Below are 27,986 nucleotides of genomic sequence, written 5' to 3'. Positions count from 1 at the left end.
CAATGACATAAAAAACCACACTAACATTTTGTTAGACCAAAAAAACAAGATATAGATTATACGTGGTAGACTGCAGCTATGTAAAGCTAAATATGTCCACATCTGCATATATGTCCTTAGGCAGGTAAAAGAGTGAAGGGAAATATACAAATGTCAGCAGTGGCTATGTCTCAAATGGTGGGCTTCTTTTCATCTCCAGTCTTCACATATTCCAGATTTTATGCAATGAGCATATATTACTCTGATAATGGGGTGGAGAGAAACAGTAAGCATAAAACCAAATCACAAACAATGCAAAGGAAAATGAATATTTATTCAATCTCCAGTTTGGGGAGGGGTCTGTGTGTTTAACAGGAAAAGACACAGAAAAAAACTGTCACACAGGAAAAGATAAATATGTTTGATTACTTTAAAAGGTGAAACCCATAACCAAAATTTAAAGGCAAATTAACACAAGTGGAAATACAAATGCCCAACTATCACACAAAGAGAACCATGATCAAGGTCACTAACAAGCGAAGAATTTTAAGCTTTTTGTTTGTTTGTTTGAGTCTCGCTCCGTCATCCAGGCTGGAGTGTAGTGGCGCAATCTTGGCTCACTACAAGCCCTGCCTCCCGGGTTCATGCCATTCTCCTGTCTCAACCTCCTGAGTAGCTGGGACTACAGGTGCCCGCTACCACACCCGGCTAATTTTTGTATTTTTAGTAGAGACGGGATTTCACCATCTTGGCCAGGCTGGTCTTGAACTCCTGACCTCATGATCCACCCGCCTCGGCCTCCCAAAGTGCTGGGATTACAGGCGTGAGCCACCGCGCCCGGCCAGAATTCAAAGTTAAAACAGGTTACCACTTTCACCTGTTACCATCAAGCTGCTTATTTTTATGTTTTTTATTTGTATGCATGTTTACTTTATGTTTCAGTTTACCACCCCCTAAGGCAGCAAGAGAGCAGGAAGAGAAGCAAAATAGAGATATTTTTGACAACTTGGCACTGACAGACTATCCTAAGGGAATAATCTGAAATACATAAAAACATTTTATTCACAAAATTGGTCATCACAGCATTATTTACAATACTGAAAATCTGGAAATAACCTAAATTTCTAACAATTGAAAGAAGGTTAAGTAAATTATAAGACTACGCAATAAAATATATTACCAGCAATATAAAGTATCTTTGTGAAAATCTGTAATAACCACACATAATACTTAGTAAAAAAAGAACATAAATTGCATGATAAAGAACACAATATGACCACAACAATGCAAAAAATTCACACCCCCAAAAAAGACAAGATATTATCTGGCGATTTTGCAGTAAAATACTCATGTATTTGTGCTATATTTCTAATTTTTCCCTAACTGACACATCAATTTTCTAATTAGGAAAAAATACCTTTTTAAAGTAAAGCGAACACAAGATTCTTTAGCAATGTTCATTCCATCCCACAATAGAGTCTAGAGAGTCACAAAAACCTCAGCCTCCTTCAGGAGAGGGGGGGAGCTTGGTAGTGAAAAATGGTCATGAATGAATGGGTGAAGAGAGGGAGGGGACAACCTAGTAGGAGGGAGGTAAGGATAGGCAAGGGAAAGGTGGGGACCAGTAGTCATACTGGTCAGCCAAGGAAAGGGGCATTGTGGAGTCAGGGAAGACTCTGACTGCTCAACAGAGGTCTGTCTAGACCCAGTAGTAGGCACTGACGGTGTTATCAAAGGACAGGATCAAAGAGAGATTTTAGGAAGACACATGGATTATTTTAGGGACAGGGGAGGAGAGAGGAGGGGTGGGTAAACTACTTGGAAAGAAAGGGAGAAGGACTGAGAAGATGGCAATGGGAGTGGGGAAGAAGGGGCTGATTGTATTTGTCACCTCACTACCAAACATACTTTGCTCATCTCCAGATAAGTATTTGTGGGTTAAATGCAGGGCAAAGAAACAGCTCATAAGAGGAACCTGCCAACATCCAACAAACTCAGTTCAAATCCACAGAAAATTTAGGAGTCTCCAAAGAAAATCACAGTCTCGCTATGTCACCGAGGCTGGAGTACAGTGGCATGATCTTCGTTCACTGCAACCTCCGTCTCCCAGTTCAAGCGATTCTCATGCCTTGGCCTCCTGAGAAGCTGGGATTACAGGTATGTGCCACCACACCTGGCTAACTTTTGTATTTTTAGTAGAGACGGGGTTTCACCATGTTGGCCAGGCTGGTCTTGAACTCCTGACCTCAAGTGATCCACCCGTCTCGGCCTCCCAAAGTGCTGGGATTACAGGCGTGAGCCACCATGCCCAGCCTCTAACGCACTGGGTTTTAACAAGCCCCTCAGGTAGTTCTGATGTTCCCTCGTGTTTGTGAGCCACTGAATGAGGGTCATTCAAAATGTCTAGAATCACTAGTTCTGCTGTCAGCTAAACCATATGAAAGAACCCCTGCTCAAGTGAAATAAGAGATTTCTACAAATAAAGTGACTGGAGGACCACTAATAAGTCATGTCCAGCTTAGTGGGGCTGGGGAAAGGTTATATGAAGCAACAAAGATATGGTTTCTCTAAGCCAAGTCAAGGTAAAGAACTGTGGAGTAGGCGATAAAGCCAAATGCACTGAACTATGTCATAAGGAATTTACAGGCTGTATTGTAAAAGTCACAGTGAACATGATGACAGCAACAACGAGGATGAAGAACAGCGAAGAAAAAGCTGAGGGAAACCATCGACCAAAGAAAGCCGAGGCTCAAAAGAGAGACGAGCTTCAGGATCAGGAGATGAACAGGGCCCTTCAGTCACAGAGAAATCATTGTTGCCAGAACAGTCAGTTAACTTAACTGCTTAAAAGATCACCATGCTACCATATATACCTCTATTGTAGGATAATTAATTTTGAAAATCTGTCTAAAATTTACTGATTTTAATATAATATCTTGTCATTTTTGGTAACAATTAATACACTGCAGTAACTTAACGTACTTTGCTGTATTTTGTTTCACAAACATTTACCTTGAAACACTGGAGACTTTGTAAAGAGAAAATTACTAAAAATTACTCCTTCACTATAGGACATTAGATATTTAATAATTATTTAGAAAGCTGCTGACACTTCTGATGACTACTGATAACTGATAAGATTCAACATGTTATAAATATGAGTTGTAAATATTCCATCCCTTTTGAGATTATATACACTAAGCTTTTTACTACCACTGGCCTTTCTGGATACTTTCATATTTAAAGAATACAGAACCACATTCTGGGAGATTGACAATGACCTAATGTTACACTAATGAAGTCTTCACAGTCCTCAAAATAATTTAGAATTTAATGTTTCAATAAGCAATTAAAATGGAATATTTTGTGCCTCCTGAATAAACACGTCTGCAACCAACCGTCCCTAAAGAAGGATACTAATATATTTTGAGTGATTCAATCCATCCATGGATATAGTTACATCTTTAAATGTTTTCCAGTGTGAACAACAGTCTTTTAATAGATGGCCATTGAGTTCAAGGGTCATATTATTTGTTAACAAATTATTATTTGGGCCAGAAAGTATCTGAAAAAAGTTTAACCAAATTTCCTACACACCTCATATCTCTAGTTTATTGAGCATTATTTATTATTTGATGTAAAAAGTCTACATTAATTACTTCATACATATTTTATCTTGAGATTTTGAAAACCCATGGTCTTAGAAACAAAAATAAAAGATAGACTTTAAGACACCAGCTTCTGGTATTTTTTTTTAACTTTAGATTTGAAAAAGAAACATGGACTACATGTTAACATAATATTTTGAATATATAGGGCTACATAAGATACATTATTAAATTATAAACAAAATAATCAGGAATTTAGTGTGGTGCCTAGTTTGATATATGGTTACTTTTTGAAATGCGCTAAATTCCACAAATAATGAAAGTATTCTTTGTGTATAATGTTATGTTTGGTTATTATGTATGGTCTTCGTATCCGAAGGTATGACATAATTTGTGTTTGTTTGCTTTGTATTTATTCAGTAAACAAGCTGTAACTGTTTTAGAAAGAGGGAAATTTTTTTAAAACTGGTCTAATTACCAATTATAAATTAATAAAGACTAAACGAAAAGGGTTGGCTCTTACATATTCTCAGGCCAAATTGTTGATGTATGTTTGGATTAACTAGCCCTCAGGCTGCTTCCAATATTATGGATAATCACAAAACAACCAGCTCTAACTCCTCCTCTCACCAGCTGGAAGGGAGCACATTACATTTGCCATCCACGGTTGGCAAAACTCAAGGCATCAACAACTGGAAAAGATCTCCACCTTGGGAATCATTATACATATTATGATCCTGAAATGGGTCAGAATCCACAAAATACAGTTCCCCTGCATGGATGTCAGAAAAGTTAGCCAGAAATTCATCAGGATTGAAGCCAACCCACACAGTATACCTATAGTCTATGGTGCGTATGGAATAGCCCATGATCTTTATATCTTTTAAACTCGGCTTATCAGAATTCCACTGAGGGAAATCTGCAGGCCGAGGATACTGGCTATAGGCAATCAGTTCACGGGGATTACCAGGGAGGTATGGATCCTCTTCCAAGTCACGGAATCGAAAATGCTTCAGAAGGTTCTTGCCTTCTCTGCACAGCTCAACGTGAAATGAAGGAACGGGGCAGCGAGGTGGAACCTGCAGTCCTGCAAGTCCAGCCAGCGTGGGAAAAAGAGACACAAGTTCCACAAGGTCCATGGATTGCCTGCCTGAAACAGGAAGCAACAGAGCAGAATGGGTTACATTATAAAAGCCTGACATGGCCAGGCAGGATCAGTAAAGGAACCTGTCTGGGCTCCATGTTTTCTTTTTTTAATTTACAACATTTATCTTTAACAACAGACGTTTAGAAACACCACCTCAGTACCTCGCCCTGCATTAATTACTCATCCAATCAAATAGGAGGACACAAAATTAGAGTCCCACCAGCCTGTTGGCACTTTTAAAACAACCTGAATTTTGGAACCACCAATGTAATAACTGACTCAGACAAGGAGCATCAATTAAGGCTAAAACCACTAGGTAAAAAAGTCTGTTGAGGAACGGGATATTCTGAGTCCCACAGCATCACCCCACACATTACCCCTTCTGGATGTCTGCATTAGAGTTATATTTTCATTTTATTATGGTCAAATACACACACCATAACATTTACCATCGTAACAACTTTTAGTGTACAGTTCAGTGGAATTAAGTACATTTACACTGTTGTGCCATCATTACCACCATCCATCTCCAGAACTCCTCTTAATTTACACAACTGAAATTCTGTCCCCATTAAATAACAACTCCCCTTTCTCCGTCTTCACCCAGCAACTGGAAACCACCATTCTACTTTCTATGTCTATGAACTGGACTACTCTAGATACCTCAAAGGAGTGGGATCATACAGTATTTGTCCTTTTGTGACTGGCTTATTTCACTTAGCATAATGTCCTCAAGGTTCATCCATGATGTAGCATGTGTCAGTTTCCTTCCTTTTAAGGCTGAATAATATTCCATTGTATGGACAGACCACATTTTGTCTATTCTTCTGTTAATAGACATCTCAGTTGCTTCCACTTTCTGGTTGCTGTGAATAGTGCTGCTATGAACATTAATGTACAACCTTTGATTGAATACCTGTTTTCAGCTCTGTGGATATATACCTAGGAGTGGAACTTCTGGGCCATAGAGTAATTCTATGTTTAACTCTGAGGATCCACCAAATTATTTTCCACAGTGGCTGTACCATTTTACATTCTTACCAGCAATGCATAAGTGTTCCAATTTCTCCATATAATCACTAACAGTCTTAATACTTGTTTCATTTTTTTGTTTGTTTGCTTGTTTAGACGGATTCTAGCTCTGTCTCCAGGATGGAGTTCAGTGGCGCAATCTTGGCTCACTGCAACCTCCACCTCCTAGGTTCAAGCGATTCTCCTGCCTCAGCCTCCCGAGTAGCTGGAATTACAGGCACATGCCACCATGCCCAGCTCATTTTGTATTTTAGTAGAGATCGGGTTTCACCTTGTTGGCCAGGATGGTCTTGATCTCCTGACCTCGTGATCCACCCACCTTGGCCTCCCAAAGTGCTGGGATTACAGGCGTGAGTCACCACACCCGACCTTTCACAGCTTTTGTTCTTGTTGTTTTTTATTAATAGCCATCCTAGTGGGTATGAAGTAGTATTTCATTGTGGTTCACCCATATTTAAAGTCTAAATATTGTACTTTATATTGATTCCTGTTAAAATTGATCTTGGATTTGCACTATCATTCTGGCCCTTCTGGATCTTTAAGATAGTGCTTTATCATACTTGATTTCATTTTCTAGACACTTGATTTGTAAGTAAAATAAAAGAAAACAAGTAAAGAAAGTCGAAAAGCATACCTTTACAATGGCAAGATCTGGCTGATGCCTAGCTCTTCAACCGAGTGATCAAACTTACAATACTAGTAACATTGGCCATGAAGTGCACCCCCCCACCCCAAATGTGACACAATGGGAGAATACAATAGCCCATGTAGCACACATGTCAAGAATGTTACCCTGAATGTAGTCATGTGGAAACAATCAGACAAATCCAGGCTGTGGGACACTGTATAGGACAACTCGCCTGGATACTTATAAAAGATGAGGTCAGGGAGATAATGGGGCCAGAACATGTAAGGCCACTGTGGTGACTTTTACTCAGATCAAGAAGGGTACATAAGAGCCTCCTGTGCCGGGTTGTGACATGACTTGACTTGGGTTTTAGTGAGATCACTGTGGCTGCTCTGAGGAGGAAAACCTCCAAGGGATCCAGGGCACAAGCAAGGAGACCATTTAGCAAGCTGTTGCAGTACTTCAGCACAAGATAGCAGCAGTTTAGTCCAAGGCAGTGGCAGGGGAAGTGGTGGGAAGTGGTACACAGAGTCTGAATGGAGTGTGACAGGCTTGCTCATAGACTGAATATTGCATATGGAGTAAGAGAAAACAGGGGTTGAGATTATTCCATGATTTTTTGGCATGAGTGACTATTTTCATTTCTTGAGGACAAGAAGAGTGTTGAAGGAAAAGCTGAAGACGAAAGATGTGAAGTCCAGCTTTGGATATGTTAGGCTGGCTAAGTGGGAAAGACTGTTGGAAACAAAAGCCCGAAGTTCAGGGAAAAGACACAACTAGAGATAAAATTTGGAAATAAACTGAAAGGCAGTGCAGTTACATCCATTTCTAAATTGCTGAACACTTCCCAACAAAAGTTTCAGAAAAGATTCTCAACCAATCAGAAGACCTTTCCCAGCAAACAAAGGGCTAAAATCATGCCTTGAAACTCTTTAACCTTTCTATCAATGGCATGAAAGAAGACAGGGCATGCAGTGCACAAAATCAAATGTGCAAAAAATAAAACTGAGTAGTATAAAGCAAACTCGGAAAGATCCAGAAAAGCCAGAATGATGGTCCAGAACCAGACAAATTTAAACAGGAATCAACATACAATACAAGATTTAGATGTTAAGGATGGATTAAATGCTTAAGTCCAGAAAGGGGCAATCTGGTTTAGCATAGTTCATAGAAGAGGTACTCCAAAACAGCGAACATCTTACGCCATTTCAGAGACAGTATACAACCTGTCTCTGAAATGCACTGGGCAGATCGAGTCAGGATAGAACTCACAAGAACCCACACAGGTTGCCCACACATCCAGGAGGGGTATCTGGTCCAAATGGTATTCTGGAAGTGCCTTCTCAAACTGAAACATTTTGGAAGACAGAGACCAGGACAACCACAGGTCTAAACACTACCTTGTGACGAATGGTTGAAGGACTGGGGATTTCAGCCTAGAGAAGAGAAGGTATTGGTGGAGGGATAGGGTGGGAGGCATCACTGCTGTTTTCAAAGTTTTGAAGGACTGGTACATGGAAGTCAAAGTAAACTTGCCCTTCACTGCTGGGGAGGACAGAGTAGAATCACCTGGTAGATTTTACAGATCTAGTGGTTCACTAGATTGATGAGCTGTCAAAATGGAAAATGTACCCCCCATAAAGAAGGCTGAGTCCCTACCAAAAGGGTGCATTGAGGGAAAGGATTCTACTCATCTGTTACGGGGCAGCCCCTTCCTCTAAGCTCTGGAGCAGGCTCTTGTAGACTGTACCACAGCCCTCCTCATCTTGGGGATACACCTGTTCCTTTGTCCATCACCACCCCACAAGGCTCCTTGTGGACAGGGACCATACTTGTCAGTTCTGGTTCTGTCACTCTTTCCCTGCCCAGAGTATGGGAGATGCTCAGGAAGCATGTGCTGACCACAAAACGTTGAGAAGAAATTCCAACACAAGGCAGGAAGCAGGGTCTGTGTAACCTCCAAAGCCTATGATTCAATAAAGTGGTTCACATATAAACTAAAGGTGATCTTACTGTCAAGCAATATCATTTCAGCATATTTTATACCTGGTTCCATCAACTCTGAGGCGGAATCAAAAGGGTCAAGGTAAGGGAAAAGCTTCTCGCCTGCCTCCGGAAGTGAAGCCGTCCTTCCAGGAACATAGAACATCAGGGGAACATGGGTAGCAACATCAAAATTGCTGTATTTGGCCCATTCTCCATGTTCACCTAGAGCCCACCCTAGTTCATAAAAGCACAGAATGACAGAAAATGAATAATCATCATACCACAGCTTGTTTAGTTTAGATACCATTTCATTTCCTGTTGTAAAACCAGAGAAAGTAGAAACTCATCACCTAGAAGAAAATATTCACTTGGAATTACCACAGAAAGGGTGATTTCAACTGAATGCTGCTGTACTCAAAATCAGTTATTTGTCCTCATGAGGAAACCTTTAAAAAAGAAAAAATAATGAAATTTCCAAACTCAAATATCTTAACAAACTACTAGCAACATATACCTAACGTAGGGCTCTGTGGTGGTTCCCACACATGCATTCGTCCCCTGCTAAGACACGCTCCTTCTTGACAGAGTGGGAACCCTGAAAGCTGTAGTGTCACCACTGCCCTGTCCTGTACCTACCTATCTTTTGACTCATTTCCTCCAAGCTCAGGTTTTCAGTTTTGGGTGTGTGCCACCTAAATTCGAGCTGTGGAACTGCAGCACAATCAACAAATTCAAAAAAGGCAAGGACATCTTGCTCAGATTTTAAGATATACCATAGATGGAGTAAACCAAAACCTTTGATTCCAGATCCTTAACCCTGATTAAAAACAACACAACCCTTCATGCCTATTTAAAACATCCCTTGCAAAAGATGGTTTGAATATTCCAAGTTGGACATGCCCAGTCTTTTTAAGTTACAGCACCCTTTTTGATACAAAAAACAGGCATGACAGAAATTGTATAGTGAGTAGTGTTATAAAAATAACCAAACACACCAAAAGCTGCCCTGGGTAAATTTGAGAAAGTGCTGAAATACACCACACAGCATGAGACCTTGCTGGCTCTGTCTAATAGATGTTGCTGGGGCTGCAAATGGTGTCCCAGCCTTCCAGGACCTGTGGTCTCCAGAACAGGGCTGAAACCTGTTCTGCATTGACACTGCTCTCCTAAGAAGACCCCAAGTTGAGAGGAGCCTCTTACCCACTCATCTATAATCAAAGCAGACTTGATGCCCATCAGAGTTGCCCAATGATTCTGGTGAGCCCTTCCTCCCTCTGGCTGTCAGTACTGGGGAGCATGGTGGGGACTTTCAGATAGCTCGGTGGAGCACAGAAAGAGAGGGAGTTCCCCTTGACTCCTGCCCCAGTCAGTCAGCCCTGTGGGCCAAGGAGTAGCTCCACTGCTCAACCTCTCCACTCTCTTGGGAAGGACGAGGCAGCCTTGACCCAGGAGGGCTGATGAATGTGTAGGTTATCGGCAGGCTCCTAGGCCACCAGCTTGGAGATCACGTTGTCCCTTTTAGATTCAGTGTGGCGGGAATCTAAAAGGTTGAGGATGGAGAAGCCTGCAGGATGGCAAAGTGAGGGACCCCGGCAGTGGGACCTCAGGAATCCATCCCCAGAACTCTGACTGGGGTGCCCGTGGAGGCTCTGAAGGTACAGCAGTCAGGCGCTCTGTGGCATTCTGAATACTGGCACGCAGCCTTCGGCCTCTGCCAGCTTTTGTGAGCTGCCCTGCACCAGGCAGAGGTGGCCCCCAGGCCTGGCACAGGGTCTGACACATGGCACATGCTATAGAAATAACTGTGGACTGCCTGACTGCAAGATCTCATTGAACGTCTGGTGCCGGGCCTCAGCCTGTGCTGCTGCAGCCAGGAGTGAATACAGGGAAGTCTGGCTAAGGAGAATGCATGCCTGTGTGGGCCCCAAGGATCCATCTCGAGATCAGGAGGAACAAGAGCCCAGTGACCTTGACAGGCAGCTCAGGTTTCTGGCTCCTGCTCCAGAGGCCCAAGATGAGGACGTGGCAACACAGGGAGGCCCAGGGAATGATGAGCTCAGGGACACCTGTTAAAGTGCACTTTCCCATGCCCAGACCTGCAAGTTCCTGAGACCAGTTGCAGAAACCAGCATGTTTTACTAGCTCCCAGGTGGTTCTGATGGAGGATGTCCCAGGAGGGTACTCTTAGATGGGCTATTTGTAATCTACAGCAGCTGCCTCACAACAAAGAGTGTGTTCATGGAGAAAAGGAAACTGGGCACTGAGGGGTCAGAAGCAGATGGCAGATCATCAGGAATATGTGAAAAATTATGGCACCTCCATATATAATATTACAGACCTTTCTAAGGGAAAAAGCAGGCTTCTGAGAAATGACCCAGAGATTGTCTATGATATTGTTAAGTGTACAAAACCAGGGAACATTAACAGTACACACAGAACAAGCAATCACATCTTGTGACATACATGTTACAAACATACACATGTATATCCCTTTGTGCATACGTGCACAACTGATGGCTGGATCCCTAATCCATTGGCACCTGTTAGCCCTGAGCAGGTGGGAGAAAAGGGCAGGATGTTCTGGCCCTGACTTATATGCTCTGTATCCTTTTTTCTCTTTATGATAAGCACAGGTTATGATTTACTATTATCCTATTTCATATTTGATGATATGAATTATTTTCCTTTTCTAAGTATATCAGTATTATGGTTATACTTCAAAAGAGGCAATATTTTCAGAGATAGTGATCAGAAAACAGAACCATCTAGGATTTGCTTCAAAACAATTCGGAGATGGGGAGTGGGGAGTGGGAAATGGGGGGAGCTGCTGTTTTATTCCCTGCTCTTGGAATGTTGACGAATTTAAAACATGCTTTTAAAAGATAGTTTCATTTTGGAAAAGTAGGAACCAGCCTTAAAGGAGATAAAGACTTGAAAAGCCTAGGCTCTCGGCAGAGAAGACAGCAGGGATGGGGTGGGAGGGCTGGAGCCAGGCCTGAAGAGCTTGCTGGGCTCTGCCAGGATTGTTCTGGACCCTCTCCACCCAAACTAAAAGACCTCCAACCCTCCAGGTTAAAAATGGGGGTTACAAGAGCTCTGCCACACAAATGGAGGGTTCCTGCTGCATTCACCAAGAAAAAAAAAAAGTTGCTACAAGACCCTAAGCATCTAAGACAGAGGTCTCAGGACTAACAAGTTGATCATAAAAATACCCCAGGATCCCAGACTCAAGGCACCACTGGTTCACAAAAGAGAACAAACCCATGTTTATGTCAATGGCAATTTTGCAAAGCATGTTTCACAGGAAAGTTCAGATGTTTTGACTCACCAGGGAATTTCAGAATGCTTACCATGATCCGAGGTAAATGCAACAATGGTGCTGTTGGCCAGCTGAAGATCGTCCAAAGCACTCAAGAGGTGGCCAACCTGTGTATCCAAATATGACACAGAGGCGAAGTAGCTCTGGCGGATTTTCCGCTGCAAATTAAAAAACATAATAATGAGAGTGACTGCAATTTAAATTGCCATGGCATACAGAGATAATGCTTGCCTGAGCATCTCTCCCAATCCCAACCCCTTAGTTGATGCCCTTAATGATTTACTCAGCCAAAATGTAATACTGCTTTTCCTACCGTCTGCATCGCTTCACCCAGAGTCACAGCAAAATCTGTAGGTCTACAAATAAGATACATTTCTAAGCAAATCAGATTTCACTTTAGAGCACAGATCACAGTGGATGAATGTGTCACCTACTGCTCCTTTCTGTCTCCCTCACATATTCTGATGGGTTCCAAGAGATGAACATGTACACAGAAACTGATCCTACAGTCCCTTGAAACACAGGCCCACACATGCTCTGATAAACGACACAAAGATACAATTCAGTTCTGTTAATTTCCTGTGGCTGCCATAACAAAATATCACAAACTGGGTGGCTTAAAACAACAGATATGTATTGTCTCCTAGCTCTGGAGGCTAGAATTCCAAGATCAAGGTGTTGGAAGGGCCATTCTCTCCCTGAAGGCTCTAAGTAGAAGAATCTTGCCTCTCCCTAGCTGCTGATGGTGGCTGTCAGTCCCTGGCATCCCTCAGTTTGCAGCTGCATCACTGTGTCTCCACCTTCATGTGTTCTTCCCGTCTATCTCTCTCCCCTCTTCTTAAAGGACACCAATCCTATTGGATCAGGAGCCCACCTTACTACAATATGATCTGATCTTAACTAATTACATCTGCAATAAACCTATTTCCAAATATGGTTACATTCTGCAGTACTGGGGGGTTAGGACTTCAACAGCTCTTTTCAGGGAAAAAAATTCATAACTTAACACATAACAACAACCCTGACTGAGCCTTTCCCTCTGATCACTTTCTAACCCAACAGCAGATTACAACTGCATATTTTCATGGACCATGGCCGTTACATGGAGCTCATTTCTAACAAACTGTCAGCAGGCAGAAGAGTGAGGGAGAGACCAGAGAGCAGCACGTCCTTCATAGTCCCTGAACCCAAGAGGGACTTTGGGAACAGCCAGATCATGCCCTGAAGTAAATGAGCCACTGGCCCCTCCTGGGCTCTCATCCCCAGCCTGGTTCACAAATGCTAAGAACAAAGATTAATCCTCCACCCCGAAGAGGGGTGAGAAGAAAGCCATGACTTCTCAGACCAGTCCCTGACTTATCAGCTGGACCCACCAGCTTCTTCTTATCACTGCCAGGGTGAGGACAATCATAAGATTCACCCGTTCTCACTTGCGGTCAAGAGAAAAGATATACATCCAACCTTCTAGCGGGATTATGTTGAACCCTGGCCTACTTATACTTTCTGGTAGATGAAGTATTCAGCCTGAAACGTGTGGAACTTTGGTCCTCCTGGGGAAGAAAGACACCTGTCAGGATGGCTGTGTCCTATACAAAAGTATTCCCTCCTTCCTATGCTAGCCCCTGGATGTAAGGCAATAAGCAGACAAGGTCCTCAACCTTGATGAACCACCCCATCCAGTGAGGACACATCATTGAGACAAGAAAATGTTTAATTATCAGTGAGGCCTGCCGGGTCTGTCCTGCAGACCCTGGCCTATGGATGAAATGAGTACTCAGACACAGGTATGCAGTGTAAGAGCAGCTAGGTGACTGCCTAGCTCTAGTGGCAAGAGAGCAGCCCCAAGAAGCTGGAGCTGCTTGCTTTTACTCAGTGCAGGCACAATGCCAAAAACCTGGCCCCAACCTGTAGGTAATTAACATTTATTGTTCCCCTTCCAGGGAAACTCACATGCACAGATGATCAAAGGTCAGCTCCTGGTCAACATAAGTAAACAAGCCTGTTTAAGATAAATTCCCCCACACTCCCTTGTACCTACACCTTGCACTCTGCCTCAGGGTTATAGAATAGCTGCCTTCAGCTATTCTCCCCTGGGGCTCTGCAGAACCTTCTGACCTTTTAGAAGGTTTGTGTCCTTTCCCTATAGTTTTTCCCACCACTCTGACCGATCCCCCACAGAGGCCCAGGGGTGACACAGGGTAATAAGCCCTCAAATCTGCCTGGAAGATTCCGGGAAGGCTTCACAGAGGAGTTAGAATGTGACAAGAAGCGCCTGCAGTCAGATAAATGGGGCTCGGATGCTCCAAGCAGGGGCTGCAGGACACAGAACAGTATGGAGTTGTGACAGAGTAAGTTGTGTGTGGGGCCAATGAAAGGCTCATGTGACTGGAGAATCAAATGGGAGGGCAGAGGGGTGACTGGAAAGTTAGGTCTGGGCCAGATAATGTGGACCTGGTGGGTCTATCTAGGGAGTGGAGACTCCAAGTTCTAGGCCAATGGAGTCACTGAGGTCTTTCAAGGCGAGAAATTGACATGATCTGGGCTGCAAGTTATTAAGAGTCATGTTGCAACAGGACACAGACACAGATTCCAGAGGCTTTAGACAAAATGGTACTAGGCCACTGCTGGGTACATAAGAGGTGCTCACCACACTTGCTGAATGAACAAAACAAAGCAAGGACCACTAAAGTGGTCCAGAACAATGTGATGAAGGATCCAGAGGACCATGTGGATGTGAGAGGAATTTAGGGGCATCAAGTAGACATGGGGGCAGGGAGCAGAGCAGGAGGAGGTGTTGAGGAACCCCAGGGTGACTCCAGGTTTCACATTCAGCTGGTGGCATAATTCGCTGGCATGTGGGGGCAGGCGGCGCAAGAGGAGGAGGAGGAGGAAGGAGTTCCAGAAGGGGTGGAGCTGGCCAACAGTGGGGAAGTGACACGGAGCTCAAGGAAGGTCAGGACCCACACAGATGGATTTGATTGGCCACGAAGGTCAGTGCTGAGGTGAAAGTTTAGTGGGTTGGGGAGGTGGAAGCCTGCGTAGAGGACGGAGAAGAACAAACGGACAATGAGGCCACAGACATAGCCAGAACAGCCCAGTGTGCAGTTGTTCTGCCTTGGAGTTCAGGTGAGGGAGTGGAAAGCAGAAACAGGCAGGGGCAAGGGGGCTGGCACTTTTGCAGCTGAGAGGGATGAGAGTGGATGGAGAGGCTGCAGGGAAGGTGGGTGAGAAGGAAGACCTTGCTCTTTTTGCTTGCAGACGTGGGAAGCAGGCACAGTGGTGGGGAGTCGAGGGAAGAGGCCTCGAGCCCAGAACATGCAAACACAAAATTCCAGATCTCAGTGACGGAGATTATTAATAGAGCCCATTCAACAAGTACACACTAGGTGGCATCTGATCCTCTGAATGGCACATTAAAGACTCCAAGACTCAGAAGGGTTAATTAACTTGCCCAGAGTCACACAGTTGATAAGGGGCACAGCCAGAATGCGTACCCACATCCACCCCATCCGATCCCCTACCTCTGCCTATCCACCAGCCTCCATTTCTACAAGAGGAAAGGTGCTGTCCACTGAGAAATGGGGCACAGGGGTGGCAAAGGCCTGGAGGGGAGCAGTGAAGGGGAGTAGGGAAGAGGTCATACAAACAGAGCAGCTGCAGAGGACAAGTGAGGTGAGCTGAGCAGAGAACTTGCCTGGGCTGCTGGAGCTGGAGGCCGGGTATCTGAGGGCCTCTTGCTTCGTGGGGGCATGGATTTTCTCCAGCAGCTTTCAGGACTTGGACTGGAGAGCACAGGGTGTGGTTGGACTGTCTGACAATAAGGGTATTGCAGGAGGGGCAAGGATAAATGGACAAGTATGGTGAGCTAAGTGGCTGGGAAGAACAGTAGTCACCTACCACCAGGCCTTAGCTATTTAGGAAAGCAACAAAGCCAACAGGCCCTGGACACAAGGGGGAGATAGAAATGCATATTCTGGTGATCCCCGTGAGGTAGAGCAAGGGAGGTGCTAGGAGAAGAGGTTGTGGTCAGTGTGGTGACTCAGAAGCAGCAGGCAACAAACTCCTGAGTGTGGCCCCTGAGGTCACTGGCTCATGTGGAGCTGAGTTAGAGGGCTGGAGCTGAAGAGAGCCCAGAGCTGAGAGTCTCAAGAGTGCAGTGAGATGGGCGTGGATGCGGACATCCAAAGCTGCAAGAGGACAGTGAACAGGCCTGAGTTCAAGCGGAATACAGGGCTGGGACCAGCACGTGCATGCATCAGGGAGGCCCTCTGAGTCATGCTGTCCACTGTGTCTAAGGAGGGGACTAACAGAACTTGAAGGAGACCACTCCGTGCAGCCAAAATGGTCCTAGATACTTCTACATGCTCTCTTTGATTCTTGCTGAAAATCTCTAAAGTAGGTGTTATTATGGAAAAACTTTACCTACCTTGTTTCAATTTTATAGAGAAGAAAACTCAGGGAGGCTCAGGGAGGTAACATGACTTGACAGAGGTTAGGCAGCTGGTATGGGGTAGAACATGAATTCGAACCCACACTGCTGGGAACCAACAGATCCAACCATGGGGCTTTGGAGTTACAGTCCCTGGGGATGAATCGGCTCCACCTAGCACTAATTTTGTGCTGTCAGACAAGTCAGCACACCTCTCATGCCTTGAGTTTCCTCACCTAGACAACAGAGAGCAGGTACCTCACTAAGTCTCCATGAGGACTAAAGGCAATACCATACATGAATCAGCACCCTTCCTGGCACACAGTCCATTTTGAAGGGTCATTTTAAGTGACCGTCACTAATAAAGCATCCAGGTGCAGCCTCAGGGCCAGTTCAAGCCACTTCATCATCAGTAGCCCAGAAACACAAAATTAGAAAAAAAACAGATGGATGCATTGCTTTCCAAACTCTCAGTGAAACCAGAATCATGGATTTGAGGAATGAACACCTCTCACCATGCAAACTCTTGTGCAATCTCAGGGGCCAAGTAAGTTTGGATAGCAAAGGGTATCTGTATGCGATGGTTTTATTGTGTTTGTTTTAAACAATATACTACAGCGGAGGCTCTCAAACTTCTGATGAATCAGAATCACCTGGTGTGCTTTTTTTTTTTTTAAAGGAAATGTCGGTTGTCAGGTCAGGTTCCACCTCCAGCTTCCAACTGTGTAAATCTGAGTGGGCCAAGACTTTGCATTCCCAACAAGCCCTCCCAGAAATTCTAAGGCAGGTAGTCCAGGATGCATACTTTGAAAACACTGCCATCTTCCATTCACTATAGCTTGCCTGCCACAGCATTCATGTGGTAAGAGAAGGGCAGGGTTCTGTGTGGAATATTCCAGAAAGAGCATTAGTCAATGTGTATTCTGCTCTCCAGGGAGAAAGGGTGATTGATGAGTCAGTGTGAGGATTCTAATTGTGTGGTTGCTCTGCCCCTAAATCATAGCAAAGGAATGCCAGACATCACAACTGAATGGCACTGGCCATGATGGTGTCCCAATTCCCTCTGCACCAAGGTCCTGCTCACCAAGCCACCCCCTGAGAGTGACAGCTAGCCAGGGTGGGCTTTTCCCACAAAGGGAACCTGCAAGTACCAGCAAACCAAGCATTCTGGGCTGCTCGGGAGTTGCTCATCACTCTACAATTAATGAGCTATCACCTAAATTAAACAGTATCCCCCTTGGTTAGGAATGGTCACCCAGGCTGCTTCCCCACCCGTGTCCACACGCAACAAGTCACCAACTCTCTGGATATTCCCTTCTTTAGAAGGTAAGACACTGGTTGGGAGAGTCCTGATCCACGCAACACTGCCTGTGTCCTAAATACCTATAGGACACCTCCACCCCAGCTCTTTGCCCGATAACTAACACAAAGAAAGCTCTTAATAAGACATCATAGATGGAGTTGTGTCTACTGAGAAGAGTGGTTTCACCTATGACACTATGTCATCAGTGTCCAATACATCCCCCAACTATGTCCTTGATACCTGAAAGTCCACAGGAATTGGGCCATATGGCACACTGATGTTTAAGGCTTGGACATCTTCCCGTTGCCTGATGTCCATCCAGGGGTTGTACGCCACAGGGGGTAGGCCATCAGGGACCTCGGAATCGGGGGCCAAGGTGATGTTCTCCAAAGGATACAACTTCTGAAATTCCTTGGGGAAAAACACAAAGCCACAAAGTTGTCACTCTTTTAGCAAAAGCACAAGGTTGTGGCTCTATTAGTATCTATGCTGCCTTTTCTCTAAGCCTGTGATGAATTTACATGGTGGCTCACTAGCATTTCCCATGTGCTTGTCCCTGACCTGGAAGTCCAGCCTTAAGTTACTCTCATGAGATGCCAATGGCAATGAAACCATACGACTTCTGTTTCCTACAAACTGAGCAGCAACAGCTCTCTTCCTTCATACAAACGGATGCCCTTCTGTTCCTGTCCCCACCTCCTGCCGGGCTAGAAAGTGTCGTGAGGTGTTGGGTTCCCAATATCACCCTCAGGTTCAGTAATTCACTAGGGGAACTCATAGGATTCAGCATTTAGTCTCACTCACAGCTATGATTTATTACAGTGAAACACAGCAAAGAAAAAAGGCACATGAGGCAAAGTCTAGAGGAAACTAGGCACAAGCTTCAAGTCCTCTTCCAGGGAAGTCACATAGGATACACTTACTTCTCCCAACAATGAGTTGTGTGATAATACATGTGAAATGCTGCTAACTAGGCAAGCTCATTAAAGCCTCATTATCCAGTTTTTATTTGGGGCTGGTCAGGTAGGCATTGTCTGTCTGAAACATACCAAAATGCCAGACTCCCAGAAAAAAAAAAAACCCCAAAAAAAAAAAAAAAAAAAAAAAAAAAAACCAGGGGTTCATCATCAACCACAATGTTTGTCTAAACAGTTTAAGCATAGTAAGTCAATTCTGGGAGTAGTGGGAACACTTTCGAAATCAAAGTTCCCAGATGCCAGCCAAGGGCTAGACTTATAAGCAGGCCTTTCAAAGAATCACAGCCAGGTCAGCTTTGTTAACTGTTGTCTGCAAAGAGGCAGGAGAGGTGAACCTCACAGCCTTCTTCTTCTATCAAGGGGGCTGACAGCTCCTACCAAGAAGGCAAGGTCCCCTGGGCCAATCAAAGCAAGATACCTGCAGCATCAAAGAGCATACCGCTGGTCTCTACTCTCATTACACGTGAGGGGCATTCTCTGCAAAGTCAAAAGGATGGGATACTCAGGCCCTCATAAAACATGATAGGGAAAAATGGAAAAGGATTCTAAAACAGAAAAGACTACATGCTCTAAGTGACATACAAGCAAGTACAGGATTTGAGGTTCCAAGAAGCAATGCAGTGCTTTGTGTTTACACGATCTAACCTGACAGGCTCAGGGGGAACAGGCAGTTTTTAAAGAGGGCTTCACATTCCCTGGGGCTGTTCTGCAAGGGCCATCCCTTATTACAGGCCTTGGCAGTCAGCTCTGATTCACTTCTCTGTGGTGATCTCGCCATCCAACCCAACAGGTGCTTGGTAAGTTCAAGGAAAGGAAATTAAATCCTCCAGTGGAGGGAAGTGGAAAGCCAAGCATTTCTTACAAGACTCTTACATGTTCCTGGCCTTGGCCTCTAAATCCCATCTTCACTCCACTGAGGACACTAGTGCCCATCAGGCATCCATGATGCCTGGGGATGGCAGGATGTGGCCACCTTCCCTGTGCAAATCCCTCCCTCAACAAACAACACAGCTGTGGTGGCTGTGCTGGATCAGCCTTCAACCAGCTCTTCACCTTGGGGTATCTGAAGGGGATGTGTGGCTTATGATACCCAACGGCCAGGAAGAAAGGATTGGCTGACGTTTTCATCTTTTCCAACAACTGTACGGCTTGCTCAGTGCTCTGTTTGTCAGGCAAGGTGCCCTCGGGCACATCCACCACATCCACAGGGCAAAGCAGGTTGGCATGGAGTTCTCCATCTGGCCCTCGACATGTCTTTCAAAACAAAATATATAACATCAGCTTTTTAAGTGCAAGAAATGAAAGCCATGAAGGCTACACACACAGATTTAATGTTCACATAATCAGCTCTTCATGTGTTATTCAGACTGAACAGAGACATCAGAAGTAGAATTAAAACAGAAAAGTGTTTCTTGTTTTCCAGGCAGGGGCCAGAAATCCACTAGCACTTAGTTTCTTGCTACTAATACTCTTTCTCCATATCATAACTAATTAAAAGAAACCCCAGTAGACTATTAAAAAAAATCCATCTCTAATTCAACAATAAAAAAATGCCAATTAAAAATGGGCAAAGGATTTGGATAGACATTTCTCCAAAGATGATATACAAATGGCCAACTGAACATGGAAATGTGGTTAACATCATTAGTCATTAAAGAAATGCAAATCAAAACCACTTCACACCCAATAGGGTGGTTATAATTTTTTAAGATGGAAAATAACAAGTGTTGATGAGGATGCAGAAAAATTAGAACCCTCTCACATTACTGGTGGGAATGTAAAATAGTGCAGTCACTTTGAAAACCAGTCTGGTAATTCCTCAAACAGTTAAACATAGTTATTATACTGAAGAAAATTAAAAATATATGCCCATAAGAACACTTGTATAAAAATGTCAAAGGCAGCACTATTTCTAATAGTCAAAAGTAGAAACAACCAAATATCCATCAAGTGATGAATTGATAAACAAAATGTGGTACAACAGACAATTATGTGGCCATAAAAAGGAATGAAAGGCTGGGTGCAGTGGCTCACACCTCTAATCCCAGCACTTTAGGAGGTGAGTGGATTGCCTGAGGTCAGGAGTTCGAGACCAGCCTGGCCAACATGGTGAAACCCCATCTCTACTAAAAATACAAACATTAGCTGGGTGTCGTGGCGGGCACCTGTAATCCCAGCTCTCGGAAGGCTGAGGCAGGAGAATCATCGCTTGAACCTGGGAGGTGGAGATTGCAGTGAGCTGAGATAGCACCATTGCATTCCAGCCTGGGTGACAAGCGTGAAACTCCGTCTCAAAAAAAAAAAAAAGAGGAATGAAGTACCAATTTATGCTGTTATGTGGTTGAATCTCAAAAACATTACTCTAAGTGAAAGAAGCCAGAAACAAATGGCTACATAGTGTATGACTCTATTTATACCAAATGGACAAAATACGCAAATCCATGGAGACCAAAAATAGTTCAGTTGTTGTCTCAGGCTGGGTGCTGAGACAAAATGAGGAACAACTGGTAATGGGTACATGGTTTCTTTTGAGAGTGATAAAAATGGTCTAAGATCAATTTGGTGTAGCTGCACAACTCTGTGAGTATACTAAAAACCATTAAATTACATACTTTAAAAGAGTTTTATGGTATATGAACTCTATTTTAATGTAAAAATTTAAAAGAAAAAAACATTTCAAATTACAAAGACAGGTTAAGGCTTGTAAATGACAGGGTCCCAGTCAACTTGATAAGGTGACAGTCCATGGAATTTCCAGATCTTCAGCTACACTAGGCACAGAATGAAACCTCCTGCTTTATTTCCCAAAGTAGACATGTTGGCCATGAGACCAAAGTTAGTTTTGACCATGATTTGTATATCACAAAGACCAAGGGGCTGTGTCAGCTGCTGTTCCATCTCAAAGAGTGTTGCTGCCTTTTCACAGCCCTGCCTTGCTCACCCCACCCTTGGGCAGGACAGCCCAGCACCCGCCTCAGACCACTTGTTCATCATCTATACATACACAATTTGCAGCACTCGAGGGAGATTTAGTATTGTCAGACCCGCCACTTTGAGAAGAAATGGGTAGGAGGGCAGTTAGGGCAGGGACCTGGCCTTCGTAATTGAGGCCACTAAAAAGGAGCAAGATGGCTTCAGGGAATTAAGATGGGATCTTCCCTATTCAAACCATAAGCCAAAGGCCAGAGCTCACAGTTTTCACTGTATTCTGAAATGGAAAGCTGTCAGGAATTTAGAACAATACCTTCCAACTCACCTCCAAACCCTCACCCTTCCCAACATGTTTACTAAAACCTCAGAGGTACATTTCATTTCTCAGTTCCCCAGTTGGTTTTCTCAGTTTCTTTAAATGTGGGTTTTAGTTTCATTTATATATTTGGGTTTCCTCTAAACCAAGATTTTCTTTGTAGGTTACTTTTTTTCATAATGCTCTAAAAATTTTAAACTCCTATCAGATGTCTCAGCTGCTGAACATACACATTAGGTCTGAGACAGATACACGGCATGCCTTTCTCCCATTCTGGGCTAAGGCTCCTGGAGCTCAGCCTCTTTTCTCCCTCCCATGTCTCAGCATCTCCTACAACTCTCAGTCTCATCCAGAGTGAGCATTGGGGAGCTATTCAATGATTCTGATACGTTAAGAGCCCAAGGTTTTAGAACAAGTAGCACCCACCAGCTTCTAGAATGAAGCCACTGCTCCTGTCGGGCCTAATGCTGAACTTACTTCTGTCAAGACATTATCACAAATGAAACCCACAACTTTGTGGTAAATAACCAGCTTCACAGAACATGCAGTATACCCAGTAGTTTATGTGACAAAGGAAAAAGTGGTTCCTTTTCAGAAATGTCCCTTTCACAGCCTTACCTTAGTGTTTTCATACTTCTCAGAGGAAGGATGATAAGGTGGAAAAGACCAGCTATATGGAGAATCATCGGTATGGTTAGAAGTTATCCCTTGAAAAAAAAAAAAAAAGTTGTTAAAACATGACGAGTCTTTCAACACCCCACTCCCCATAACTAAAACTCTGTAAACAAAAGGGCAAGTGGAACCTCCCTTCTTTGGGGCTGTTTCCTCATCTACAAAAGTCCCCTCTAAAGCCAAACTCTCTAGTTTCTATTTGAGAACTGGGCATCTGACCTCCTGGTCCCTAAGCCCTAATGATTTGCGACAGGCTCTGTGGAAGGGACCCACAAGGACAAGAACAGTCAGCTCCTTAGAGCCCATGCTGAAACCTATCTCTCACCCTATGAAGGAGGCAGCAGAGGCATCAGCACCGCCAGGGAGTCGATGGGGCAGGAGAGGGAGGCTCAGGGAAGGTATGTGCCTTACTCGATGCTAACCACATATTAGATAAGGCAGCCAGGACTCAAAACCATGTTTTAGAACTCCAAGTTCAAGTGCTCATTCATGAAGCAGAAATCCACCCTTAAGCTTAGTAGTTTATAGTTTATTTGGGAAGACAATACAGTAGTACTGGAAACCAAGGAAGGACTGCCAGCTTTCAAAAGCATCGAAGTGCCAAGTGGGGATCCTCCAAGCACAGAGGTTATTGTGAGTCAGGTGAGGACTGGCAGGGAGGACTTCTAGAAGCCAGTAAGGCCTGTGAGGGATCTGAAGGGAAGTGCTGCCTATAGTGGTTAGCCAGGAGTGGAGGGGATCACAGGCAGAACCTCGCGAGAAAGCATCAGCAGCAGTCACACAGTGGGACTCCAATAGGGAGCATCAGAAGAGGCAGGAATGCAGAGAAAGAGGGCAGCGGGTGGAGGACCTATGAACACAGCAAGCACTGTGGAAAGAGCACACAGGAGGCCAACAACCATAGGTCCAAATCCGGATGCTGCCTCTTAGCATCGTGCAACCTCTGGCAAGCTACTTGACTCCCATGAGTCTCCATGTCTTCCTTGGAAAATGATGATGATGATAAAACCCACCTCGCTTGCTGTTGGGAGGATTAAAGGAGTGGCCAGCTTGGTAAATGGTACATACCTGGCACTCAGTGGTGGCTACTGTCATCTTGAAGCAGGCCCAATGCTAACAGAAAACGGTCTTGAGAACAAAGACTCAGCTGAAAATGTGTTCCCACAAGGGCTGCAGGAAAAGGTTTATTCTCTGGGAAGGACATGGCACTTAGAGCCTGATGCCAAAATCGAATCACCAGGAGGGAGGAAGTCAAGCAACATCACTCAGTCCTTGCCTGGCTTCCCCTCCCAAAGCACAATCTCCACCCTCTGCTGTGTTTCCTCCTCTCTCCAAAATCATCACTTCCCTGTAGCTGCATTCAGGCAAGGGGTGTGGTAATGAGAACAATAAACTGCAGAAAGTTCTCCTGACACTGGGCTTTTGGCGGTGCAATATGATTCGTGACAGGTTCACCTCTGAAACTGGCCTGACTTAGTAGAGCTGAATGTTACTCTCAACCTGGGCTGACCAGCCTGACCAGCTGGGTTCCTGCAGAAGGCTGCCAAGCCTGCCAGTGTAACCACTGAGCAAAGGGAAAGAGACTGAAAACATTCAAGTCGTCATTCCCAAATGATAAGCATTATTGTCCCTATGGTGCTCTTGTCTTCCAATACTTTTTTCTCCATTTTCTCAAATACTCACGCATTACTTCTATAAATAAAAGTTTTAAAGTTTGTTTGCTTTTCACTATCCCCATATTGGCATTAAAGACAGCCAGTTTATCAGGCAGCATTTGAGGTAAGGAATGTCCATCTCTGGCACCCTATAGATCCTGGGTACCAGATTATACTCATCTTTCTGACTTAATTTCCAGAGTGGGTAGCAGCCCCACCTAAGCACAGCCCCTCACTGGGCAATAAGTCAGCAACAGCAATGCTGGCCACATGGGAGGCCCTCAGGTGTCCTTACCCCACCCCTAGATTTACTGACAGGTACCCTGCAAGGAAGAGGGTGGGGCCCCGAGCTGGACTCCACCCAACATTGCCACCTCTCCAGCCTGTGTCCTCCCTACCACCTGAGGAGCTGAAGGAACCAACAGTATACCCTCAGTGGTTTCTGAAAGGAAGCAAAGCTCTTTCTACCCTTTTTCACTTTGGGTGAGAACATGTAGCCGGGTTGACAAGTTGGTTTTTTAGAAAGGAAGCACTGAATAGCGAGGCACTCGCCCACCCAGAAGAGCGCTCTGCAAAGACAGCCCCATTCCCAGGAGGGGATTTCCGGATTCAGATACCACAAACCAAGAGAACCCAGACTCTGGACATGGAGCAGTACCAGGGTGAAAGACTTTTCCCACCGACATGGTCACATAGCCATTCTCCTTGAAGTACTGGGGGATGGTGGAGAAGTTTCCAGCGTGCACCCTCCAGTAGGAGTTGAAGTCGTACAGGCGGGTGGTGTCAGGTCTCCTGCCAGTGAGGAAAGAAACGCGGCTCGGGGCGCACACTGCTTGCTGTTAGGGAGCAGAAGCAGAGGTAAACATCGTCACAGCAAAACATGTCTGCTATCTCTTAGGTAACCAAGCAACTGCCCTCCTGAGGCCCCTAGCAAACAGCTTGGTAGCTGAGTCATGCAGAGCTCAAACCAGACACTGGGATTTGGGTGTCACCTAGGCAACAGACAGCTTCCCGGAGAGAGAAAGGGAAGCAATCAGCCCCTGAAATCAGCAGATGCTTATCTCCTCCTACGCAATGGCCTCCCCAGGCACACACAGCTGCCAGTGTTGCTGGGGGCAGAGCCACCCTGACTAGCTCTTACCTGAGGCCCAGTCTGCAGACCTGTGGGTGCCCTTCTGCAGCACCCCTTCCTTCTGAGCAGCAGGCAAGGCCCCGTTCTGGGAGAAAGCTGGCCAGTACTGCCGTGAGCACGTTAGGTCCAGGGCAGACCTTCCACCCAAGGAGAAAGCCACCCTTGAAGGTCAAGTTTTCCCATCAGTGGAAAGCCAGATTTTCTCCACTACCATTTTCCAGACTGCTTCCTTCTAACAAGATGTCCCGCACAATCTGCGCCATCTGACAATAGCTGAAGCTCCCCACCCCCAGCCCTCAGTGCCCGAGGAGGCACACACCCACAGCTAGAGGTTCCCAGACATACCTGCGCAAAGGCATTCTGGAAGAGGAGGCTGTGGGATGCCAGTTGGTCGATATTTGGGGACCTCACCAGCTTATCCCCATAACAGCCCAGGGAGGGGCGCAGGTCATCCACGATGATGAGAAGAATGTTCAGAGCATCTACACAGGAGAGAGGGGCTTTGGTGAGGTAACCTGCACTGACACTGAACCCTCCCTCATGGTAGGTGCTAGGTTACTAAGAGGCCCAAGGCTGGACCCTGCACCTTAGCAGCCCAGCCAGGGAGGGGGCTCTGCCTCGGCAAGGGTGGGAGTGGGGCTCGAGGAGGAAGCCTGAGTCCTGGGTGGCAGGGTTAGGCTTTGGTAATGGCCTCAAACCTGGGTGAGGAAGAGAGATAGTGAGTGAAAGACGGTGGAAAGGAAAGATGAATTTAGGAAAAAAAGAGAATGATGTATGGAGGAAAGGACAGATGGTTGGATGGAGGAAGATAAGGAGGAAAAGATGCAAAGTTGAAGGGAAGAAAGAATGGAGAGAAGGAAGGGAGGAGAGAGACAGAAATACGAATAGATAGAAGGTAAAAGGGAGGGATGGGCTAATGGAGGGAAGAAAGGAGGGGTGAAGATGGACGCATAGAGATGGGAAAGATGGGGGAAAAGAGGAAGAGAAGCACAGAGGGATAGGAGGAGGATGGATGAATAGATAGAAGGAGGGAAGGGAGGGATGAAGGGAGGGTAGGAAGGAGTGAAAAATGGAGGGAGGGAACGAATGATGGATGGATGAAAGAAGGAATGGTAGGAGGGAGGGAGAATAAAAAGAATGGATATAAACAAAGGAGGAAGGAGAGGAGAGAGAAGAGGAGACGGCAGGGAGAGCGTGGGCGGCACCTGTGGTCGAGTTGGCCTGCGTCTCGGATCCGAGGGCGACGCAGACGGAGCTCAGGACCAGACCGAGCCAGAGAAAGCCTCGGCCGGACGCGGGCGTCGGCATTTCGGATTCGACGCGGCCGCGCGGCGGTGACAGGCTGCAGCAGGTGGCGCAGTTAGCAACAGCCGCCGCAGCCACAGAGGCCTCCTCGTCGGGAACCCATGAAGACTGCGCAATACAGCCGCCGCCCGGGCCCGCAGGCCCGGGCGCTGGCCACAGCCCGAGCGCGTCTGTGCGACTCTTCCCTGCGTCCGTCCCCTTGGGGGCGGGTTCTAGAGGTGCGCGTCATCCTGCGGCAGTAGGCGTGGCCCAGAGACAGGCGCAGAGCGGGGGCGGGCCAGCTGCTTTGCAAGCTTCGCAGACCCAGCGGCCCGCAGGCCCCCAGATGTAGAACTGCTAGGGGTATTGCGAGTCAACTACTGCCCTTAACAACTAGCAGTTACCCGTCTATTTTGCCTTTGCTTGTGCTATGCCTTTCACCTGGAAGCCCTGCCCCTCCTTGTTATCTTTATAAAAGATATAAGTCTTGTAATCCAGCCTCAATGCCATTCTCCTTCCATGAGGCCTTTTGAGAAAGTCCCTTCCTCCATCTAAAAGGACTCCCTTTCCTATTCATTTCTTCAACTAATTCTTAAGTATCGCAAATATGTATACCAGGCGCTGTTGTTGGTACTGGGGCTCTATGTCCCTGCCTTGGTGGAGCTTAAAACTACAGATGATAGATAGATAGATAGATAGATAGATAGATAGATAGATAGATAGTCGGTGGGCATACCCGGTGTGGAGAAAAATAAAGCGTGGGTGCAGGGCATGCTTGTTATTTTCTATGGGGTGGCCAGGCAGGGCCTCACTAGTGAAGGGGCATTTGAACAAAATTTTGAAGGAAGTGAGGGAGCAAGCCGCATTGAGGTCTGCAAGAAGGGTGCGCCAAACAGAGAGAGCAGCAATTGTGGGGAGATGGAATCTTAGCCCTACACTGTACTGTACTGAATAGTATTATACCGTCCTAATACTGCAAACACAGTTGGATTTTCAACTTTGAGAATCAATCTATAACAAAGCCCAGATGACTTAATTATGACTAAACAACAATGGACAATAGGAAGGTACAAATATAGCTGTGATGGTGCTGTGATGCACTGCTCAGATCTCCCTTGAAGACCAAAAATTTTACTTCCCTAGCTGGCTTGAGAGCTGTTAGCTGTCGTGAGCCCTCACCACGAGGGCACCTAGAAAAAGGCACCTCAGCCAAGATCACCCCTGTTCTCAGGAAGCCCACATCAATTACTCAACTTGAAGGTATAAAGGTCCAGCCCCTTACCCCAACTTGGGACATCTCTGAAAAGCCATCTCAGCTTCAGAGCTCCCTGTGGGGTTAACTGAAGCCCTACTTGAGACTGCCCACTGTCTCCATCTGTTGAATTTTGATTTCTTCCCTCCCCTCCCCTTCCACAGGTGTTGATCCTAAGAGTACTCCCTAAGAAACTTCCTGTACATTACTCTCCATCTTAGTCGACTTCCTTGGGAACCTGGCCTGCAGTAACAGTTGGCAAAAAGCTGGGAGGAGGAGGAAGGCAGATGGCAGGAAATGTAGGCACATTAACTTAGGATTAGCAATTTAGGATTG

At 45.4% G+C, this 27,986-nt stretch overlaps 1 protein-coding gene across 2 annotated transcripts; it reads right to left on the bottom strand.

Annotated features, from left to right (window-relative positions):
- Positions 1-292: 292 nt before the first annotated feature.
- Positions 293-27,986, bottom strand: IDS (iduronate 2-sulfatase). 2 transcript variants are annotated; one of them, XM_017888678.1, is made up of 9 exons: positions 26,320-27,986; positions 25,460-25,596; positions 24,641-24,774; positions 22,274-22,362; positions 19,462-19,662; positions 17,672-17,842; positions 11,731-11,857; positions 8,441-8,614; positions 293-4,737 (listed from the first exon to the last, which is right to left on the bottom strand). In XM_017888678.1, exons 2-9 carry the CDS (start codon positions 25,471-25,473, stop codon positions 4,265-4,267), a joined length of 1,383 nt encoding a protein of 460 aa, XP_017744167.1. In that variant the 5' UTR covers positions 25,474-25,596; positions 26,320-27,986; the 3' UTR covers positions 293-4,264. The 2 variants fall into 2 exon arrangements, with proteins under 2 accessions (XP_017744167.1, XP_017744156.1); XM_017888667.1 differs by having other exon boundaries at positions 24,641-24,818; positions 26,320-27,982.

This window comes from Rhinopithecus bieti, unplaced genomic scaffold, assembly GCF_001698545.2.
Source record: "Rhinopithecus bieti isolate Rb0 unplaced genomic scaffold, ASM169854v2 scaffold_1966, whole genome shotgun sequence".
Classification (NCBI taxonomy): Eukaryota; Metazoa; Chordata; class Mammalia; order Primates; family Cercopithecidae; genus Rhinopithecus; species Rhinopithecus bieti.
Note: the sequence above shows the minus strand (reverse complement) of the source record. Positions and strands in the feature narration are given on the sequence as shown.